This window comes from Rhodnius prolixus, unplaced genomic scaffold (genome assembly GCF_049639745.1).
Source record: "Rhodnius prolixus isolate KJV_2025 unplaced genomic scaffold, Rpr scaffold_9, whole genome shotgun sequence".
NCBI classification, from domain to species: domain Eukaryota; kingdom Metazoa; phylum Arthropoda; class Insecta; order Hemiptera; family Reduviidae; genus Rhodnius; species Rhodnius prolixus.
This window is the reverse complement of record NW_027411604.1, coordinates 28,321,618-28,345,007: the sequence shown is the minus strand read 5'-3', so window position 1 is coordinate 28,345,007 and position 23,390 is coordinate 28,321,618. Positions and strand designations below refer to the sequence as shown.

Sequence of the window (23,390 nt, the reverse complement as noted above, 5' to 3'; positions counted from 1 at the left end):
AATAGCCCATTCAGGAGACTGTCATTCAGTATGGAAATGGATGATTTGTTTATCCTTTAACTTCCAAAGTAAATTTTTGTGTTTAATATATTCTGCAAGGATCTCCGATTAGATCATTACATATTGTTCGCCTTTAGTATAACACCATATAAAGACATGCATCTGTGTTTTAGTGCACAGTTATGGCACGTATTTAGATTTACATAATTTAATGTCCATGTACAAAATATTTCATAAATAGAAGCAGGAAGCAGATATAAAGTCTTAGATAATTTCATCACGAGAGGCTGTTTGATTTTGGTATTCAAAATAATAGTAGTTTCCTTTAAAAATGATCATGTAAATTGCTTAAATAAAATCGTATTCTTTTCCTTAATATATACATTGTTATATACTTATATATAAAGAATTATCGGAATAGTTTTTGTTTTGGAATGCATCTCCACTGAGATAAAGTGGATATTTGCTTTATATAATTAAGCATGAGGACTTTTAAAGTTGAAAAGAAGGAATTTGAAACTAAACCTTATTGGTACTGTAGTTTACACTGTCCAAAGCTCTTAGTCTATTAAGCTAAGAAAATCATAACCTTCCAAGCCACCTCCAAAAAAAAAGCGAAATTTCTCCAAAATAATAGAGAAGAAGCTAATAAGCCGCAAACCGGTGATAGATAAAAGGTCTAACTCCAGAATTACACATTGAATTTGACCAACTGAATTATAATAAATTTTAATCTTAGAACCCATGAAATTCTTTCTATACAAAATGTCTCGATGTAAAAGAACTGATAATTTAATAAAACTTCTTAAAGACAGATAATTAAAGAACATCGACAAATCAGTTTTTTAGTAGATACATTTAAAATTCTTTATATGAATGATAGATTTATCTTGTGTGACTTTTTGATGCCATTTTCTAAAACATAAGGCGTACACATTTTTGTGTAATTACATTTTATAATCTAATTTTAACAGAATGCGAAAATTGATAAAATGTTTTTAAATAATTTGAATTATTTTCAGTGTAAATACTTTAATTTCATCATTTACAATAACAGGATGTGAACAAAACAGTATCACACCATTACTAGTGTTAAAGCAGAGTAAAGCAAGTAATAAAGATTTTCATGAAATGAATGAAACGGAAGATCATTTACTTCAGGTTAGCATTACATATGTTCATTCACTCATTAATAGCATGCATTTTATTGCAGTTAACATAGAATTTCATGCGTAATTTTCTAGTCACATGATTTATAGAAGAAAATTAACTTGAGTACTTAGTGCTCTGCTCTCCTCGGCGTAAGTTTCGGAATAGGGCCTATTTGGCAACTCTATAGATTATTTATTGTTCAGTGATGAAAAGTACTGTTGCAACGTGAGTACACAGTTCATTTCACTTAATTTAAAAAAGAAGGATAAAATTTAATAAACTGAATTCTAACATACAGCATGAATATATAATCACCCACTTCTGAAGATTAAATTCATATTTAAAACAGATGAGTAAATACGCATAGTAGTTGCTGCAAATAAGGAAATGAAAGTTGAAAAAATGAAATATTAGAAAACATATTATTGAATTAAGTGAGGGATATGTTGCCAATATGGCGTACGTAGGTTATTCAGTACCTACTATGGAAATAACTGACCCAAATAGATAAGTTACCATTTCTTTAAGAAAATACATTCTAGATGGGAAAATTAAATACATCTTCTCTGGCTTTAGAGTTACAGTGAACGCATACCTCAATTCATACATAATTGGAAGAGTTGTTGGTTTAATAAATTAGCCAGATCTTACTAAGGTTTAAAGTGGAAATAGTTATTTCTTCTGATTAAAAAATGGGCGTACATTAATCAGATAACTCTCGATTTTTCTTCTTACGCCTAGGCAGAGTAGAAGCCTTGCAGAATTTCCTTCATTCATCTCTATCTAAGACTTGTACATGACTTCGTTTGTAGGGTTAAACATTTACTGTTAACTGTTTTATTATGTAGATTGAATTCATAAGTTTGTTAGTTAACAGCAATTGAATTACATATTTTTCTTTTTTCTTGGAAACAGAATCACTAAACGTTTATTCTGAAATTGAAAGATTTGAAATTGTCTCATTATTATTGAAAAGTATGATCAATTTTTCGCTATAATTTTAGGTATTTTTTGAAACAAATCCTCTTGACAAAACATGTGATCAACGGATTCAAGTATTCGCCGAGCCTTTGAATATAATATACGATGCAGTTACCATCAACAATATTGTAAATGTTTTCGATAGTGAGAAACAACCAGCGTTAGTTCAACAGTAAGTATAAAATTTAATAACACAGATCCAGTATAGCCATATTATTTCTGTTTGGAAATAAGTCGTTTTCCGAGTGATTTTTCTAAGAAAAATCAAATGTTAAGAGCTTTAGATGTTCTCAAGCATACTCAAAATGGCTAAAAATTAATTTTACATCTGTTACAAACAAGAAGGTTTAATAATTATTTGGTAATTTTGGGAGAGTTGCGTTTAATTACCAAAAAAGTTGGAAACCTCCTGCCACATATTTAAGTGATCAATATATTTCATGTAAAGGATCAAACTTATTCCTTAATTTATCAAATAATGTACTGTGCCTTCAAAGGTACCTCCTCTTCATAGCCAGGAGGTTATGAAGTGCTCTCTGTATCTGAGGAGACATTTGATTTTTCTTAGAAAAATCCCTCGGAAAACGACTTATTTCCAGGTATTAAGAAAAATACTAGCTTTACTGCCTTCGCAATATTTTTAGTAGACAGGGGATGGAAAAATACATAAAAATGACCTATCGCATGCTCTTCTTTCTCTTCGATAACAAGTTAAAAAATTGAAATATGATTAATAAATACCATATTTTGAAATGGCCTAGCATCTTTAATTTTGAAAATATCGAATTGCGGTTTCCGGTTTCTTTCATTACTTTTTATACTCTTTAAAACTGTGTATATGAAAATGGGGGTCAACTGCGAACCCTCACTTTTGGTCGCGCGTCAGCCGCTTATGCGGGTAGGAATCTAAAATCAAGTCACATATTCTGAAACTAGAGGTGACGAGCAACCAATTTTTCCTCTACCATTTTTTGCTCAGATGAACCGTTTAAGCATGAAATGCATTTGAGCCGTCTTAAAATGAACACCCTGTATATATACAGCCAAAAATGTTTAGCTAGTTGCGTGGGCACTTATGAGTGTATTAATGATTTTGAAATTTTGACTAAAAAAAGTTAACTACGAAATCGACATAATGAAATCTGAATTTCTAGCATTGTAAAGGTAACGGGATTCACATTAAAATGAACATTAGAACGAATCTATTTTTCTACCTTTTTCCTCTAGAACTGCATTAAGAAGGATTTTTCTTGGGTAATTGTTCTAATAGTAGTTCTAGATCTACACATACGCAATGGTTATACCAAATTTAAAGAAAATCTTTGTTTATCCTTAAAAAACTGAAAATAAAAAATAAATAACCTTACTGTCTCTAATCGCACCTAAACATATCTCTAATTTGAACTTACCGCATGTTTCCGTTTTTTTAAGTTATTCTTTATTCCTCCATATACATACACAGTTTGTAAATGCAATATTGGAACTGAAACAAATGTAAAACTTCTCTTTTAATTCAGATGCAAACATTTTCATTATAATTTATTAAATATTAATTATTTATTTTAAAATATATATGTATATTTATAGAATACAAGCTGCTGCTCAAATGAAACTTGCAGAAATGAAAGAAATGTCCACAGCAGGTTTACAGCATTTGATTCAGCAACATAGTGTTTTAAATGTTGAATTGAATGTGAAAAGTTCACGAATTTTAATACCAAAAAATGGATATTACGAAAAGTAAGTTAAATTAAGACTATTTATTAGTTACTTATATAATGTTTAGAATTACTAAAACGTGTGTTATTATTTTTTTTAAAGACAAAAACAATCTCTGATTGTTATTAATTTGGGCAATTTGAAGATGACGTCAAAATTAAGAGACGATAGGTATGTAGATTGTAAGGACTTAATTCAAAAGTATGGTTCAGAAGAGGCTGCTCTCCATTCAGTGATTGAAAGGAGCTATGATAACTTTTCCTTGACTCTTACTGATATTCAGGTAATCTTTTATTATTATGTAGTACAGGCATCTCATAATTATTTGATCATTGTTGGTCTCTGAAAACAGTGTTACTGATTTTTGAGTACAGAATTTAGTATCTGAAAATAGAACCAAATCATTTTTTATCATTGAACACAACAGTGAGATCAACTCTGCTGACCCAAATTCATACTCTGAAGATTGTCCAAGCTCACTTTTTAGCTTAAACCTAACCTCTAAAGTTATATATTTTATACTTGCATAAGCATAAAATAATTATGAAACTCAATAGAGCAGTGGCTAATTTATAAATTAGCAACCTTGCAGAAATTTATTTGTAACACTACGACCTTGTCAGTTACCTTAAAGATGATCCTAAAGGGTAGGATCATCGGCACCATTTTATGGTCTTAAATACCCTTTCCAAAGCAATTTTCAGGTTTAGAGATTATGCATTGAAGGAACATGTATGAGCGTTAAGAGGGGACGGATCTTTTCATATTTGATGCGATTGTATTGGTAGGTATGCCGTTTAACTAGCTTGAGTGGCCAGTCATCTATAAGATAGGTAGTAAGATCTGCAAAGGTATAAAAATTGTTATCAAAGGATTGGTGAAACGGTCTTCAGGTCAAAGTGCCCATGTCGCCAATGCTAGGATTAGTAGTGCATTTGGGAGAACTATTACATAGGAGGTTTGAAGCTCAGATCGAGTTGGAGCTTCTAGGGGAGAACTTTTAGCATTTTAAAATGGTTGTGGATAAGAAGGCTAAGAACCGTCTGGCCGTTCAACCCTCATTTAATGTTACCTCAAAGGTAAGTTAACATCGGAAGAATTATTACTCTCATGGGCCTAAAGAGTTGGTATTTTAATTTAAATATAAGCTTTCAATAAAAATTTTTGACCAAAATGAGAGATTTATTTATTTATTAGAAGCCTCTAGGAAACCATTAAAGGGTTCCTACTGTTAGGAATCCCTTTAACCTCAATTGTTAATCTTTAATTGCTGACAAAGGGTTTTACTCCCAAAAAAGTCTTGGATTATTCAGAAATTCTGAATCTGTTAATTCATTCAACTGAAAAAGCATTTTCATCGAAAGTTGTTTAAATAACTGTTGAACACTTTCTTTTCTTACCATACGAGGTGTGGCTATTAAATAACGAGACTGATGCTGTTACAGAAGAACTATGTATGCGCCAAATCCTTACGACCGACAGCTGTGCAGCGTGAAGCCTTCTCTTTCGATTGCAGCGTCTCACGTGTTTGCAGAGAAATCTATCTGACCGGAACCGTCGTTTGTGTAAGAGGTGTTAGTTTCGTTTTGCCCAAAACATGATACTACACATGTAGTAGAGCAACGAATTGTCGTGAAATTTCACATGATACTTGGTAAAACCGCTACTGAAACTTTTTTTTTATTAAAAGAAGTTTATGGCGATGAATGTTAATCACGTGCGCGAGGTTTTGAGTGGTTCAAGCGTTTCCAAGATGACCGGGAAGACGTCGGAGATGATGACCGCCCGGGTCGCCCTTCCACATCCAAAACGGATGAAAATATCGATTATAATTAATCAACATTACTTCCGTGAGGTGCCTGCTCAACTCCGTGAAAGAGTAAGGAAAAAACGACCCGATTTGTGGAAGAACAAGTCATAGGTTCTCCATCAAAAGACAACGCGCCGGCTCACACTGCATTGTCTGTCAAGACGTTTCTAGCCAAGTACAACATCCCAGTTTTAGGCGATCCATCTTATTCGCCTAACCTGGCCCCATGTGACTTTTATCTGTTCCCCAAAGTCAAATCTGCATTAAAAGGAACACGATTTCAGTCTGTTGAAGCTGTGAAAGAAAATGCGGCACGCGTCGTGCAGGAGCTCACAGAAAAAGACTTCCAGCACTGTTTCGGACAATGGTAAATTCGCATGGAGCGTTGTAGGGATAGGGGAGGGGTGTATATTGAAGGTGATAATAGCTAAATATGTTTAAATTTAAAATAAAATGTTTTACAGCAATAGTCTCGTTATTTAATAGCCACGCCTCGTATTGCTGATTCATCTTATAATTTCTTATAAAAGTTCATCTTTACTTATAAAGTGAAGAAATAAAATCTATAACTTTTTTTTAGGTGTTATATGCGTTAGTGGGTGAAAATTGGGAAGGAGTGATAACGAATGATGATTTATACTTTCTGAAGCCAACAACTCTTACCTTAAACATTGGAAAGTGCATAATTCCTGATGATCCAAGACTACCAAAGATAAAATTACAAGGCACCGGCAGTATCCATTTCACATTTGTTGGTAAGTATTTTTAATAATTTTATATCTGCAGTAATTGCTAAAATTTAAAACTTATTATTAAATTATTTTTAGAAAATCGTCTGCTTGATTTCTTAGAATTGATTATGTTAATGCCTTTACCTAAAAGTAAAAAAACTTCAACTGAGGAAAATCTTTTTGTAAGTGTTATTTTACTTAAGTTATCATTTAAATTCGGTTAAATTGGTATATTAGTTTTTTTTTTTCTTGTTTTTTAGCCAAAGTATGATTCTACAGCTTCGTTAGCAAGTTTGAACTTACCAATTAAATCTCCAAAAAAACAACCTCAACAGAGTTCAGAAACTGACGATGGAAGTGTAACGCAGTTTAAAGAACTTGAATTTGACTTTGAAATGAAGGGTTAGTTTTGCATTGTCATTTTGAATTCAAGAAATTTATTATTAATGCTGATCTACGTACTACTTTAATCGAGCCTCTGTACCGTCGTTACCACATTATTCACACATCCATATAGATTGAATTAATAGAAAGTGGTGGAGATTAGATCCCATTAGGCTTAGCCATTACAAAACTAAACATTCAATCCACTAAACTTGCATTTCGGTTGTCTGTTTTAGTCTAAAATGTTATTGTCCAATCCTGTCGTGACATCTAGTCTATCAGATTTGAATTATATACCGTTTTGGAGATACGCTATTTGTCAAAACCTTTTATTTGTAATATAATAGAGCCTCTGAAAGTGTATTTCTAGTTAACAGTTATAAACTATAATCTCTTTTGTATGTGAAACTTACGTTTATCAGAGGTCAGAGAAAGTATAAAAAATGAAAAGGTCAAAGGTCTTTTAAAAGGTCTAAAAATTTATTGTATTATTAGATAAGGTCCGGGAAGAAAAAAAGTGGGTTAATATTAATCTTATTAATAATAAGATTTCAATGGATTAACAACTTTTTTTGTTATATATCATCCAGTAATTATTCTGATATTTTGAACAAAGATAACTATTATCGTGGCAAGAAGGGAACGGATTGTAGCGCTTTGGTCTAGCAAACCGAAGGTCCCGGGTTTAAATCCAGGCGTGCTCTTCCTAGGAACCTGTACAACTGACTGTTCGTTCGATGATGGACAGTTCGCCCTTAGCGAGAAAACATTGTCTGGCAGTAAACTGAGAATGCACCAGGCCGGCAACCTTAAGTGTTGACGCATTTTAAATTAAAATGAAAGTTATTTTTCACTGCAAGAATTTCTACAATTATTGCTTTATTTGATTCTTTCCTAGGAAAAATATTAAGTACTAATTCCTTTAACTGATGGCTCAGACATATACAGGGTGAACCAGTAAGTATTGTCCATAGGCCTACTGTGTGTAGTACATTTAAAGTGGAGTTCAATTACGTATTGGCCAACTTCAGATTTTTCCCTGTTCTTGAGTGACGTCACTTTAATTTTTTTTTCTAAAATCATTACTTTTTTCCAATAAAAATGTTATTACTCAGAAAGTTTTAGTCCGAATTCGATTTTGATAACACGGTTAGAAAGACAGATAAATTTTCTAAAAATTGATACCATTTCGAAGCATAAGTTATTCTCCAAACAGCCTCAATCTTCCTCCGAATGCTGGAAAAATTAAAGTAATCGAAATTTTTAAGAAAACTCATTAGGTCCTTACGTGATCATTATCAGACCTAGATGCTGGCACTTTTTATAAAAGTTTCCTTGTTTAATGGGCTTTCAAACGGTATATCATTTTCCAGGATTCCTTTTATCTTCGAATAAGAAATTACGTTTGTTTTACAAGAAAACGTGTTCACCAGCACTCAACAGTGTTAGTTATCAAATTGTTTAATTCATTGAAAACTCTTTTAGATGGACCTGTAGTCAATTTTTAAAGTAGATTGTCTTAAAATCAGGAAGTCAAAGGTTACAAATTGCACTTAAAAAAATAAATAAATAAATGAAAAAGTTAAGGTTTATTCACATTCTTTTCTTTTTCAACAGTGTAGTTGTGTGTGAAATTGTAATTTGGAGTAAATACAAACTATATGAATTTTTGTTTATAAAAAGAGTACTTGTTTAAAATATTTCCTAACATTTTCTCAAATATTTCAGAGAGAAGTGCAATTTGTAACCTTTGACTTCCTTATTTTAAGACAATCTACTTTAAAAATTGACTATTGGTCCATCTAAAAGAGTTTTCAATGAACGTCATTGAACTCCACTTTAGATGTACTACATACAGTAGGCCTATGGTCAATACTTACTGTTTCACCCTGTATATAAATAAATATTAAGCGTTTCATAGATCAATAATAATTGAATTTCATAATTAAAGTATATTTAGCAATAAAATTATTATATAAAGTTTTGTTAAAATTGTTAGTTTAGAATTGATAATTTCTTTTGAATAAAGTTTTTATTTCCAGAACTATCAGTTGAAATATCACGGACTGTAAAAGGCGATAGCAAACCGTTACTCTTATTTAAATTAATTTCTTTAGAAATTAATTTATACCAGCAAACATTTGATTTAATTGTAAGATTAAGATTGGGAGGAGCATCTTTAGTTCAATCTTTTCAAAGTGAAAAACTTTGTTTAATAAATACTGAAATGGATCCTGGAAAAAATATTGATCTATTTCAAGTGGATTATTGCACTGTAAGCATAAAATTATCATAATTTTGTAATTGTCTAAAATAAATTAATTTATGTGAAAGAATTTGCCTAGTTGATCTAAAGTAGTGATAGTTTCCCTCATATTTGTAAATTTTTGTTGGATAATTGCTAATATTATTGTATTTAAAAGGAGCTAGGGAAAGAAATGAAAATCAAATACAAGAAATATTTTTGCCATGCTCATTCTTATAATAAAAATATTGCGAATCCAAAAGCTTGACTTAATTGATGCTGTACTATTTTTTAAAAAAAATTAATTATTGACCATCTTTCATTTAGACAGAAAATGTTATTAAAATTTTACTGAATTTAAAGCAATAAAATTTTCAAGCTTTTTTTTGTTTTAGGTGCAAAGACAGTCGCCAGAATTTCATTCTAAATATGGATCAGTATTGCAGTTGATAGAAGCAAATTTCTCTTCCTTGGATGTATATTTTCATTGCGAAGGGATGTTAGAATTACTGCAGTGGGCAAATACCTTCACTGAGGCTATAAATAACTTTACGGTAACATTCATAACCACTATTATCTGTAAGTTTTTAAAATGACGCACTTTAATTGGGTAGTTGATGTGAACAACATAAACTGTGTGGAACTTGTGTGAATCCAGAATTTCAATTGGTTATAGAAGGGGGCCTGAAACCCTACAATATTGCACAAAGTAAGTTATTCGCAATTTTATTCTAATCACGAGCTTCTTTATTTGAAGTTAGAGAGCTTTGCCTTGAGGATATACTCGTATACTAAAAGTCGGGCTGAGGCAAGGTTGCCTGCTCTCTCCTTCACTTTTTTCTCTTTTTTTAAACGACCTGCATGACTTCATTGGTGGAGGGATCTACATCGGAGATGTGAACATTAGATGTTTAATGTATGCAGATGACGTGGTGCTTATGTCCTCGGAACCAAAGGGTTTACAATCAATGGTAAATAATTTAGCAGAATATTGTAAAATGTGGAACCTTGTGGTAAACTTAAGTAAGACCAAAGTCATGATTTTCGGAAGGGGTGGAAGGAGGAAAAAGAACGAATCGTGGTCATTAAATAGAGATAAGTTAGAGATAGTAAATTATTATAGGTATTTGGGCGTTGGCCTAACCCCTCAACTATCACTAACAAAACATTTTAAAGAAAAAACGAGCTCCGCTAAATTTGCAATAGCTTCAACCTACAATAATTTTCTGATGAAACCTCAGGTGCCCGTATCCAGTAAGTCTGAAGTGTTTAATTCAGTGATGAGGTCAATTGTTTGTTATGGTGCGCAGTCATGGGGTTTCGAAAATTATGAAGAAGTCGAAAAATTAAATTTATTTTTCATTAAAAAGTTATTTTCCCTACCTAGGAATGCTCCAAATTATATTGTCTATTTGGAGTCCAGAATTTTCCCGTTATTTCATTATTACCTGTTCCTTCATCTAAATTACATCAGAAAAGTTCTGAGTTTACCATGTGGCCGCCTTCCGAAAGTTTTAGCAGAGGAAGTAATAAAAAAGAAATTTTACTGGCATAAAGTAAACATGGAATTATTTTTAAAAGTTGGTTTATTATCTTATGAGCAAGCTGCGAATAATAAAGAAAAAATCTTAGAGTATCTAGAATTTAATTTTTTAGAAACGGTAAAGGGCAGGGGGCCCAAAATTCTTATTTCCACTCTTTGTACAAAGATTTGAATTGGAATTTGGGCTCAAATCATTACATGACGGATGAAAACAACTTAAATTTTATGAGGTCTATATTTATGCTTCGAGGCCAATTAGTGAATTTAAACTTTAATGTTTCCCGAACTGAGGACAGGAGACTTTGCTCATTATGCAATTGGGGGAAAAAAGAGGACTTAATTCATTATATAGGGGAGTGCCCCATTCTGCGGGAATTCCGGGTTCGATGGTTTGGCAAGCATTTGTTAAAAAAAGAGGAGGTAATCGAAATTTTAAATGGTAAAAATTGGAAGAAGTTGCACTATTATCACTTAGAGGCTAGAAAGTATCGGCAGATTTTAGTCGATGAATTTAATTTTTAATTTAAAGAAAGGATTATTATTTTTTTTGATCAAAATGAGTGTAATTTAAATTAATTTACGTTTTTATTTATGTATCCTTAAGATTGTGCGTGGTGTGGTATTTGTGTGGGTGTTTTATTTGTATTTGAGTGAGATTGTGTGATTGTAAATATTTATTTCAGAAGTTGTTTTGTTTAATTTATAAAAGTAGAAAATATTTTTTTCATTATTTTAATTATTTCTGTTGGCCAGACTGGTTTTATGTATTCTTTAATTTTTGGATTTTTGTTTTATTTTTATCACTTTTTATGATTTTTAATTAATGTTCAACACTTCTCCAGCAGATGGACTGAGTCCATGCTCAAGTGTTTGGGAGGTTAATAAAATTTTCTATATTTTGTAAAATAAGTATTTAAATAAACGCATTATTATTATTATTATTATTATTACTCGTATACTAGTTTTTATATACTTGTATAAACAATAAAAAAATCGAAGTTGTTTTTGTTTGATTAGAAAAAAAAAAAAAATAAACTAATCTTTCATTAAGGAGACGCAACCCAATCTTTCTTCCTCTTACTCTACCTGTATCTCTTTCAGTATATAAATATATATACAAATGAAGTTTTTATCGCTCTCTTATTACTTCTTTAATTCTAGGCACAAAGGCAAGAATTGAAAAACGTCGAGGAATCAATTCCAAAACAAAGGAAATCTAGTTTTATAAAACGTTCATTACTTGATCTTTCAGAAACATCTAGGCGCAGAAAAGGTATGTTTAAATTTTATCTTTTAATAAAATATCATATTTAGTTTTATAGATATAATTAGAAACATTATTAAAAATATGCCACATAGACTAATCGATCGATAACAGAGTTTTTCTAAACACATAATAATTTGATTTTATAGTCCTGAAAATCTTAACAACAAATTGTAAAAGACATTTTGAGAATTAAGAATTGGAAATCGAGGCCAAAACATAGGTTTTCGTTGCAACAGAAAACTGCTACCAAAGAAAACTGGTTTTATACATTTATCTTTGAGTTCCCTGAGAAATTAAAAAAAAAAAAAATCTAGTATGAAAGCTCACTAAACTATTCTTATAGCAGTTTTCGTAATTAAAGTTTCTCGTATTAAAAAATTAGCTAGTTTCAATATTATACGCGTGTTAAATTAATGAAACCATTTTCGAAATAAATAAATACTCCTATTTAGTAAAATGGCGCTTTCAGTTAGCCAGTTTTATTCAAAATTATTATTATTATTTTAATTATTTAATCTTTAATGGTATACTATATACATGTCCTCTGTAAAGGACCACTTCTTTATACACCTGTGTATATATTTAAAAAAGTGGCTCTTTACTGAGGGCAATATATTCCTCAAATTCTTTGTCAAATTCGGTCAAAAAAAAAAGACCAAAATTTATTATTTTTTGCTAGAAATTTTTGTGCCTTGAGTAAAAAAGGCGAGAATCGTAGTTCGTATTTCTTGTAGGTAGGATGTCTGAAATTCCTCATTTTAAATTCAATTATCATGTTAAGAACTTATGAAACTCATTACACAATGAATAATCTGGTGAATAATTGTAGAATGAACAAATATTATTTTCGGGCGCATTCGTTTTTAACCATTTTAAAATTTATTTGTTGTACGCAATAATGTTTTTTTTTTAAATAAAAACCATCAATTTTTTTTTTTAATTTATTTAATTTCTTCTTCTTTTTTTAATTAATTTACTTTTATTTTGTAGCTAGAAGAAAACCACAGCATGATGTCATAGATTTAAAAGTAAGCGTTCACCTTAGTGAATTACGTCTAAGAATGGGTGGTGTAGAAAAGGATCTGTTATCATTTGGAATAACTGGAGGTGACGGAACTGTTGTTTTAAGAAAAGCTTACACAATGATTACGGCAAGATTAAAAGGAATTGAATTAATTAATCTGCAGCCTACACTCTACTCAAAGGTTTGAAGTTTTGTAGATGTTTAAAAATGTCGGTGATTTTATTAGTACGCTTGCTTTCCTTACTTCTAACTATTTTCTGTTTTTTTATCTTTTTTTAACTTAGTAGATATAGTCGGGACATTCCCAATGGTGCGAGCAAATTGAAAGTCTTATAGCCTTATACGTTGCTTTCTTCCTGGTATAAAACAGTAGGGAATGACGACCTCTTAGTGTGGTTATGTGCCATCTTATTCTCAATCCATCCCGATAAGATATTTTAGCATAAAATTCTTGAGTTTGTCCTTTGTGACTGATTTTTTTTATTAAATCGGCAATCTTATCACTAAACGTGTCTCTCCTCTGAGTGAAATATATTATTCAATTACGGCGGAGATGCTCAGATAGAACACTTGTGAAAATATGTTTCCCATATTCAGAAATTGGTTATCAGATATACTAGAGGATTTTATTTCTACGTTTAAAGCTTTTATCATAAATCTGCGGTCTTGCATAAATGTCTGAGGGAAGGTTAAATAGCGCATTTCCAATTCTGCTCACACCTGATGACTCCATTCTCTGGAGATTCCCCCCTGTGGTTCCGGGGTTGCAGAATTGGGCCACAGTGTCTTCCGCTTGTCGTAAGAGGCGACTTAAGGAGCAACTGTCCGTTGACCTCACCCGGATTCCCTCCCAATACTTTAACCCCCACCACTTCCCTATTTCTTTCTGTTCCTGTTCCTTTCCTTTCCTGCCCTATTCCTAATCCCCACCTGGATGTAGGTATAAAAAGCTAAGGGAAGGTCACCCTGATAAACAAACCACTTTGATTGACGGATGAGTCAAAATAATATAAATAACCTTACGGTGCAGGGGGGAAGGTCCCCCCAGTACCGGCGGCCGTCAGGGGTGCGCAAGCAGGCTCCGGGGCGTCGTCATCCTATGACTCATCAGTCATAGCAGTAGTGCTACAGGAGTGGATCACTTGGTTTCTGTAGCATCTAATGCGACAAGTGCTAATCAGGAGGATAGCCCTTTTACGAGAAAATCCAGGCTGCAGAGGACTCCTCCATCGGCAATAAACGCTCTCGTAGAAGTAGGACGTAAAGAAGAACCACATATTGTGGACAAGAGATGTTCTATAGGAGTGGAAACTCATACTCCGGTACTGCGGAAAAGTAGTCCTGCATTAGAGAAAATTGAAAACTTACAGAAAGAGGAGGAACATCAGATTAGTAGGTGTAAAAACGTAATTAAGAAAATGACTACAGTCACCATCCGACAAAAAAACACCAGTATTGACATCAGGAAGGGATTGATAGAACTAGAGGATGCTTTGGAAGGACCTCGAATTATTGTAGGTAAGGTGGAAGAGTAAAAAAAAAAGAAGGAAAGCCAAGTAACGAGGCGCCATCCCGAAGTAATGCTGTTTGGCGGTTCCGGGATGGATATTTACGCCTGAAGGGGAGGGTTTTTTTTTTTGTGGGTTGAGCCCCACACACCCGACAGATCGATGGAAGGTGTCTTTGGCATTTTCCCCCCTCGCAAAAAAAAAAAAAAAAAAAAAATTCTCTGAAGATTACCGAAGTATTTAATCACAGTCTGGCCATAGTTAAAGAAAACTTGCATACTGTTATGGATAAGACAAAAGTATTGATTGCAATTTTATATTTTTTTTAATCCTATCGTAATTAGTAATCTGTGGAATTTTTTTTTAATATTGCGCAGGTAATAACTTTAGTAGATGCCAATGAAGCATTAACAGCAACTATTGTGTTGTTCAATGAAGTTACAAAAGCTACAGGAAGTGTGAACATGTCTGTCAAAGGAAATATTGCTTGTTTACAATTTGTATTTGTAAATAAATTTCTTGCATCGTTTTTGGTAAGATATATTTTTTTTCAAAAATATTTTAGGCATTTGATTCTAATTCTTTTAAATTATCGAATGGGTTGAAGAAATATTTTGTTCTGGTAAATTGTGTTTTAAAATGCACTCTTGGCCAATGGTTTAGGTAGTGATGAACGAAGGTGCTGTTAAGGCTTGAGCTAACTAAAAGCTCTAAAAGCCGCTGTAGCTGACGTAAATATTAACTAATTCCCCTAAACCTGTACTAATGAAAAAACCCAATCCTTTTTATTGTTACAAATTACTTTTTTTATTGTTACAAAACTGTAAATCAAGCAACAAATTTCTAACATTTCAAAAATAGACATCTATTTGTTCCTATCATTACCTTTGTGTATTGTCCTTAATTTGTCGAGCTTTTTTTTTATCCAGAATGTTTGAAAGATCGATCATTGAAAGAAGGCATCCAATCTCTCCATTGATTTCCTATTGTTCGTCAAAGTAAATTGTTCTCATACGAGAAAACTTGTCCAAGATCTCTTGTCTGCCTAAGAAATTTTATTCAGACATAATTTTCCGTCGAGCGAAATTGCAAATCGAGCGAAGCATCATCGGTATCAACTACAGCTATGTTTAAGGATTAATATTCGGGTTCTCACTTTGCTAAGCGGGTCATGGTGCAACTCTCATACTGATATAGATAGAGGTTCAGGAAATTTATATGAATGGTAACCAAGAGATGGAAAATTATTTGTCTAATCTAAAGTTAATATGAGTAAAAAGTGTTTAGAGTTATATCATCAAATTCATTTTTATAATAATTTATTAGAAATATTAAAAAAGAACATTTCTTGCAGGATTTCTTTGATCACTTCCAAGCGGCTCAACAAAAATTAGTTCAGGCTTCTCAAGCAGCTGCTGAAGCAGCTCGTCAAAATGTGCAAGATGTCTACGCGAATGCTGTTAAAATTGAACTTGATTTTAATCTTAAGGTTACGTATAAATTTATATTTATCCAGCAATATCTCTAACAAAAAAATATTAATAATAAAATAATAGTGTATGGATTGATTTGAAGACAAAGAGATTCACAAATCAGTAAGCACCCAACTTTTCTTGTAAAACTCAGCTATTAATTACAGCCAGATAGAAAAATTAGGATTGATATAGTTAGATAGTTTGTTACATTCTCATATTTATATTTCTAAATTTTGTTGTATACAGGCTCCAATTATTGTGGTGCCGTTAAGCGAAAAATCTCCAGAAGCATTTGTCTTAGATCTTGGATATCTTACACTGAATAATACATTTATTGAAATTAGAGTCCCTAAGTCAAGTGAGCCAGCTATATTGGATCGAATAAAAGTGGATCTTGAAAATATGAAAATGTCAAGGTATGAAGTAATAAGTAAATAATTTCTAAGCTAATTTATAATTTTCAAAATGGCAGCTAGTTGTAACTTCTTTATTGTTTTAGCGATTATTATACAGGCTACTCACTTCCATGTGATTAATAATTTATTAGGGATTCCTTGAACTGACCATCTTCTAGTGGGCTAATATTAAAAACATTAGCTGGTCCGTCAGCTAAACCTATATTTAGCCCGTTATAATAATAAACAAATAAATTTGCACTGCAGGGATATTTAAGAAGTGCAAAACAGACAATGTGCCCTTGAGTGTTTGACTTGTACATTTTTTTAAAGTGTATTGGTGCCAGTAGCATCGCCTTGATTGACTTATTTATTTGAATAGGTATTATTTGAACAGGAACTTCAAAGGACCTCTAAACAGAACATAAGAAAGACATATACCTTGCTTATTCTCACCCTCTTATTCTGCATGAATGGTTTTTGGGCCGCGTTTAGGTTTTGGACAATTACAAACTGATGATCTTTTCCAGCTATTTCCGTTTGTATGCTCTTCGAATATCGCACTGTTCCAATATGCCCTATTAGCTCTGCCTCTGTCACTTATTTCATATCCCGCTAGCATATCCTATATTTCATATCCCGTTTCTTCGTTTGTTGAAGAATACCAATCCACAAACCGTTCGTCAATTCCTTCATGAAGCTCTATTCAACTCGATACAAATTACTTTCATTTTACTTATAGTAAAATGAATATTTTACTATTGCTTCAAAACCAAATTTTTAAAGAAGATCTCTTCTTGTCCGGGTTAAGGTTTAAGTTTCTCATTATACATTTTGTTTAATGTAAAAAGTTTTTCAGAGTTCTGTTCGATTCACACATGAAAATCATCCAAGAATATTTGTTGTTAAAACCTGTAAGTTTTAATGTAACTGTGCAAAGAAATTTGTCAAGTGGTTGGTTTTCTGAGGCGCCTGATTTAGAAGTTGGTTGTAAATTACATTCAATACACGTAAGCTCTAGAATAATGATAATATTTACTACTAAATTATCTGTTTATATAACCCTCATATAAATTAATGGTTAATGTGCAAACAAGACCATAAAACAATAAATAAATAAATAATATTTCTTTTTTCACAGCTGAGTCTTTGCAGAGAAGATTTTTTGAAGTTGATGCAAATGTTGGACGAAAATATTGGCCAAGTAGCTCCGAAAAAAGCCTCAGCTATATTAACACCACTAGCCACACCCACAACACTTATGCCCAAACAGGCTGAATATTCAATTTCAAATATAATAAAAGAAGAGACTTCTGCAGAAATTTTAGGTACCTAGCCATGTTTAAAGGTTTCATTGCAGGGAATGTAATTATTGAGAAATAATTTTTTACCTCTAAAACTTTTTTTTTTTCTTACATTATGAATTTATTCTTTCAAATATCTGAGAATTATCCTTTTAAATATATGATCATAGTTTAGGATAGCCTGCCAAAAGAAATACTTATGCATACCTAACTTTCAATAAATTTTCATAGGTGGTTCTACAGCAATTTCTAGAGAAACAGTATTTACAAAAATGAAATTTGCATTTAATTTGGAAAGCGTAATTATAGAACTGTTTCAGGTAATAAACTAAATGTAAATTTTCAATAATTTTATTACATCTCAGGATTTTGAATCTATTTTGTTTTTGTTGATTTTTAGGGAGCAGATGCAAAAGCAGAACAAGGACTTGCAACTTTCACTTTATATGTAATTTCAATTAAGGGTTCCATGCTATCCGATGATTCACTTCATGTATCAATGTTGCTCCTTGATTGCATCATCGATGATACTAGACCCTCTCAAATTAATAAAATTAATCGTTACATGGAACGAAAAAAAGATGAAGAAATTTCTGCAGATGTGCCGACTACTAGTTCACCAGAACATGCAGGCCCAAGAAAGAGTATGATTGATATCACTTTTCAGCAAAAGAAAAACGCAATGTTTGGTAAGCTAATTATCAATAATTACCTCTCACAAGTCCACTACAAGCCTAATTTTAATTCTTCTAGAATTAAAATGTTCAGAAATGAACATTTTATGTTCTTTTTGGTGGATTTCTTGGATCTAATAATTAAACACTCAGACTTATACATATTTATAAGTTACAGTATATGGTTAGCTACATTTACAAATTCAATCAAGTGCATTTATTTTCAAAGATTAATAATTAATTGCAGCCGATGTTAGAGTGTGTAGTTTTATATTAATTATGAATATTCAACATCTATTGGAAATTTCTGAATTATTTACTATTCCTGTAAAAACTACGGCAAAAGCACTACCAGGAATTACACCACCTGTTGAACATCGCCCTTCAAAAGCTATTGTACACGCCAAAACGAGCACTGTGGTAAGAATTCGTATTCTTTTTTTTATGAGTAGTTGTGATGTATGTTATAAGATGCTAAGAAATGAAATAATGTTTTCCCAAAGTACTCAAATAGCATTTGACTTAAAGAAAAGAAATATTTGTTTCTAAAAATTTATGATAAATTACTTTTATTACAAAATTCAAATAAAATAATTAATTTTCTAGAATCTTCGATGTTTCGAGAAACTAATTGGTGGTGGTAGGGAGAATGAAAGGTCCTCCCACCTTCAAAAACATAACAATAAATATTTTAATACTTTTAATATAGTTTTTACAAAATAAAACCTGCAGCTTTGATACTGCCTCCCCCCTGTTATTGTATTCACGTTTAGTAGTAAAAGAAAATATTGCGAAGAATTCACAATTATTATTATTTTATTTGTACAGTCCTGTGAAAAAGTATAAACTCACTAGATAAAATTGAAATATTTGTAAATCTGTACAACAATACTATTATTTAAACTGTATTTCATATTAATACTATGTCAGAAAGCACTCAAAGGTCATTATTCTAGTTGATAATCTAACAATAAGAAAACCGTATCATGAAAACATATTTTATGTACGCTGAAGCTGTGAATAAATATAAACTCAATGTTTTGATCAAGGTTATTTTTAACTTAATTTTATGTTTCTGAAAGAATATCAATTCAGTTCACCTTTTTATATAAAAAAAGTAAGTATTCGTGTTGATTTTCTTAATTTAAAATATGCCGGGCGGGATTCAATTATGTGAAACTGAGCAACAAAGAATAATCGTCTTAAAAAGAGTCGGCATGACACAAAGGCAAATCGCTAGTGATCTAAACCGCTCCCAATGTGTGATTAAAAACTTTTTAAAGTTAGGCCAAGAAAATTGTGGAAAAAATAAAAGAACTGGAAGGCCTCCAAGATTTTCCAGTTATGTGAAACGCGCCGTTTTAAGAGAAATTTCAAAAACTGGTGCTTCTTCTGCTCCAATTGTGAAGCGATTCAACCTAGGGTGCGATGCCAGCTTAATTAATACGGAAGTGGATAGCTTAAACCAGGTATTTAAAATATCGTAAAATTACAAGAAAACTGCCGCTCAAAAAACATAATTTAAAACGGCGCTTGCACTTTGCTGAAAAACAGATCCAGGAAAGCGAAATTTGGTCCAGGGTGATTTTCAGTGACGAAAAAATGTTTAATCTTGATGGCCACGACGGTTTCAACTGTTACTGGCACGACATAAGAAAGGAAAAAAAAAAAATTCTCTCGAAGGTCACATTGGGTTGGTGGAGTGATGGTTTGGGCTGCTTTCAATGAAAAGGGCAAGTCTCAAATTGCTTTCATCACAGGCAAAATGAATGCAGTTAGTTATCAAAAAGGGTTGGAAGAATTCCTTTTGCCTTTTATTACATAACTGAAGAAGAAGAGATAATTTTCCAACAAGATAATGCATCGATTCACAAAGCAAGGACCACAAAACAGTGGTTTGAGGATTTCGGGCCCAATATTTTGAAGTGGTCGGCTGTTATTCCAGATCTTAACCCTATTGGAAATTTGTTGTGAGGGCTCATGGCAAGCGTGGTCTATGACTTTCAGAAGCCAGAGATCCAAAATGTCAAAGAACTCAAAGAAAGGATCACAAAAGCTTGGGAAAACATCCCATAGGACATTTTGATGAAGTTAGTAATAAGTGTTCCCAGAAGGCTGTTGGAGGTAATTAAAAAACGTGGGGAAAGATCTAATTATTAAAAGGTGTTCTCACTTAAAACATTTTGAGTTTATATTTTTTCACATCTGTTTTTACTATTTTGTTACATTTTCTAGCTAATCCAGGCAATGTATTCTGACTAACAATAAATCATGCAAACTATATTTCAAAGTATTATATTTTGTTAAATACATTCAGAATAGAAGCTTAAAAACAGTTAGAGAAGATTTTTTCTTCTTGAGTTTATACTTTTTCACAGGACTGTATATTGTAAAGTCATAACTCAAGCGGGACAGCATTTTTTCCAAGTTTTATTATTATTATTATTATTTTTATTTTTTTTGTATTAGATGTGGTCCATCTCGGTTAGTTGTACATTTAGCTGTTAAAAGACTTTTTCATTCTAAATGAATAAATTGTTTTACTTATAAATTTCTGGAATACACATCTACTTATTTTTGCTAACTCTATCACAAAGTGCTGATGAATGTTACGCTCTTTCAGATTGTGCCTTCACTGGTATCAGTACCTCCACCTAATTCGGCATCTGCAAAAACAATAATAACCTTTAATTTTAAATGTGAACATCCAGATATAATACTTGTTGAAAATTTAGACGATATAAATACTAACGCATTAGTTCTGCATGTAAGTTTAAAATTTATTAATAATTATTTAAAAAAAAATTGTTTAATAAAAAATACAGTTTTTTTTTAAAGTAATAATGTTCTAGTATTTTGTATGTTTCCATTTTATATTTCAGGCCGAAATAACATTCAAATTGAGAACGTCAGGTAGCCACCAGGTTGTATCTGGATCACTAAATGATTTTCAGCTGTTCTCTTGCTGTTATAACCCTTTAAGAAGACAGGAGACCAAAGTTCCAGTTAGTTGTTATAAGTTTTTTATTTTATTTTGTTCTCATCTTGCTATTGGGTAAGAGCCGATTGTAAAACATATTCTTTTAGAAATTCCAATCACAACTTTTTAAAGAGAAATTATTAAAATTCCTAGCTCAAAATTGTAGAAAAGTTAACGTTAAAATAATCAGTAACTAGTCAAATAGGTGCCATTTTGCCCTGCAAATATTAGGTGGAGCTAATTACCATAGCAGTCGATGAGAAAAAATTAAAATAAAAAATTATTCTAGGTGCTGCATCCACTATCTGTAGTTCTAGCTGGATCAACGCCCGAAAATTCTGGTCTACATTTGGATTTAAGTACAACAGCCATTAAGATACGTGTCTCTCCAGGTAATGCCATATTTATACAAAAAAAAACTAGAAAAAAAATTATGAATCTTTTGCAAGCAGTAACATTTATAAGGGTACTTGCTTCCCCATTACAGGTTCTATACAATTGATAAGCTCGGTAGCAACAGCATTGATGGGTAAGGTGGATCAGAAATTATCAGGTGAAGCTGTTGACACAGTTGACCGGTCTAATATGTGGAAAGTGGAAAAATATAATGATGTGGATTACTATTTTCTTAAGACTGGTGAGTTAAGTAAAACATTATAACTTTTAAGAACATTTATCTCCATATAAAGAGAACCATAGAAATAAAAAGGTTTCACATTTGTAATTTTGATTTTGGTTGGCTTATTGGTTACTATTTATAAAAGCTTTTTGAGTGTTTCAATATGGCATGATCTATTGTAGAGTACTTACATGATTTGTTTGATGTACTTTAATTTGTTGTAGAACTATTAAAGTACTCATAAATTCGTAGTTTAAAACTCCTAGATTTTTATTTTTTCACGTTGATTTTTTTATTTTCAGAGTTAGGAGAAGAAGCTTTTGAAGTCCATAATGAGGGAAAGATAAGTGAAGACACCCATCTATCTGAACTTTGTGTTTTTACAGTGCCTACTTTACTAATCACTGTTGAAATCGGAGTTGGTACTAATACTGTTCCAATGATATTAGTAGAAACTTCAATTCAGGCTTCTATAAGAGACTGGAGTTCATTGGTAAGATAATTTTTCTAAATTAATGATAAAATTATTATTAATTGATTTAGTTAATCAGAGAAAAATGGAATGCATACGATACCGTATACCAGCAAACTTCATAGTTTGTTATGTTCCGTTGCTTTTTAACTATCGTGACATGCTTCTTATTTTCTGATTTGTTTCGAATTTTGATTCATCTAGAGAGATTAGTTCATCAAATTTAATTTCCATTCACAAAGTTTTCTATCACAAAATTAAGTGAAAGTTTCATTCTTTACAGGAACCTAAAACAAATCTCTGAAATTGAATAAAACACTAGCGTATAAGTAACTCCGTTGTATAATAATGTATACAGTAAGAAAGATTTCAAATAAAAACTTATTCGTTTCCCAATGAAAATCATATAATTTTATTTTCAAATTAATAGATTTTTACGATCGGAATTGCCCTCCGACTTCCGCCATTCAGCCAGTTTAGTTTGAAACCATCTTGATAATATTAAAAAAAAAAATTATATATGTTTTGTTTAAGCACGTCGAGTGCTGACATTAGCGCACCCTAATAATGTTTCTTCCTCTTCGCTACAACCACTCGAATTAGCTCACGTAATTTTCTGTCTACCACACATAACATCTTGCTTAGCAAGGCAGGCTGAAGACTAGGTCTTCACCACGTGTAGTTCCGAGGTAGAGCAAGAGCCAGCATGTAGTGCGAGAGGTTTTTTTTTTATGTTCCATCCCTTTAACTACAGCAGTAAGAAGTTCATTGTTATTATTATATTTTTATTATCAGATATCCTGGTATGTTTTAACTATGTACAGGTTATCAACCAAATACTTTATTTTTATTCACTTAGAAATTAGCAGATAATATTTTAAGATCACCGCTTTTTAGAATTGGAGTAAATATTTCGGTCGAATCCCTGGGCTACAATCTTGGCGCGTACTTCTAATGGAAGTATGTTTGTAGTCGAATCTACTGCAAGACATTTTTTTTATTTTATGGTCTAGTTCATCACTTTTTTTCCAATTATTATTATTGTTTTTATTAATAAGCGAAAGTTTTATAAAGCTTGCAGAAATAGTTCCATGCAAGTATTTTACA

At 31.8% G+C, this 23,390-nt stretch overlaps 1 protein-coding gene across 2 annotated transcripts in view; it reads left to right on the top strand.

Annotated features, from left to right (window-relative positions):
* Vps13 (vacuolar protein sorting 13C) overlaps positions 1-23,390 on the top strand; it is an 80,755-nt gene that overhangs the window by 14,572 nt on the left and 42,793 nt on the right. For both annotated transcript variants that reach the window (XM_074128414.1, XM_074128413.1), the window contains exons 11-34: positions 1,023-1,161; positions 2,157-2,305; positions 3,721-3,873; positions 3,955-4,135; positions 6,243-6,417; positions 6,490-6,575; positions 6,654-6,795; positions 8,820-9,052; positions 9,418-9,576; positions 11,727-11,838; positions 12,823-13,037; positions 14,742-14,897; positions 15,719-15,853; positions 16,086-16,255; positions 17,094-17,244; positions 17,376-17,562; positions 17,770-17,858; positions 17,939-18,227; positions 18,460-18,632; positions 20,836-20,979; positions 21,095-21,217; positions 21,482-21,584; positions 21,680-21,829; positions 22,114-22,304. In XM_074128414.1, coding sequence (XP_073984515.1) covers positions 1,023-1,161; positions 2,157-2,305; positions 3,721-3,873; positions 3,955-4,135; positions 6,243-6,417; positions 6,490-6,575; positions 6,654-6,795; positions 8,820-9,052; positions 9,418-9,576; positions 11,727-11,838; positions 12,823-13,037; positions 14,742-14,897; positions 15,719-15,853; positions 16,086-16,255; positions 17,094-17,244; positions 17,376-17,562; positions 17,770-17,858; positions 17,939-18,227; positions 18,460-18,632; positions 20,836-20,979; positions 21,095-21,217; positions 21,482-21,584; positions 21,680-21,829; positions 22,114-22,304 — 3,805 coding nt within the window. The remainder of the gene's footprint in view (positions 1-1,022; positions 1,162-2,156; positions 2,306-3,720; positions 3,874-3,954; positions 4,136-6,242; positions 6,418-6,489; positions 6,576-6,653; positions 6,796-8,819; positions 9,053-9,417; positions 9,577-11,726; positions 11,839-12,822; positions 13,038-14,741; positions 14,898-15,718; positions 15,854-16,085; positions 16,256-17,093; positions 17,245-17,375; positions 17,563-17,769; positions 17,859-17,938; positions 18,228-18,459; positions 18,633-20,835; positions 20,980-21,094; positions 21,218-21,481; positions 21,585-21,679; positions 21,830-22,113; positions 22,305-23,390) is intronic.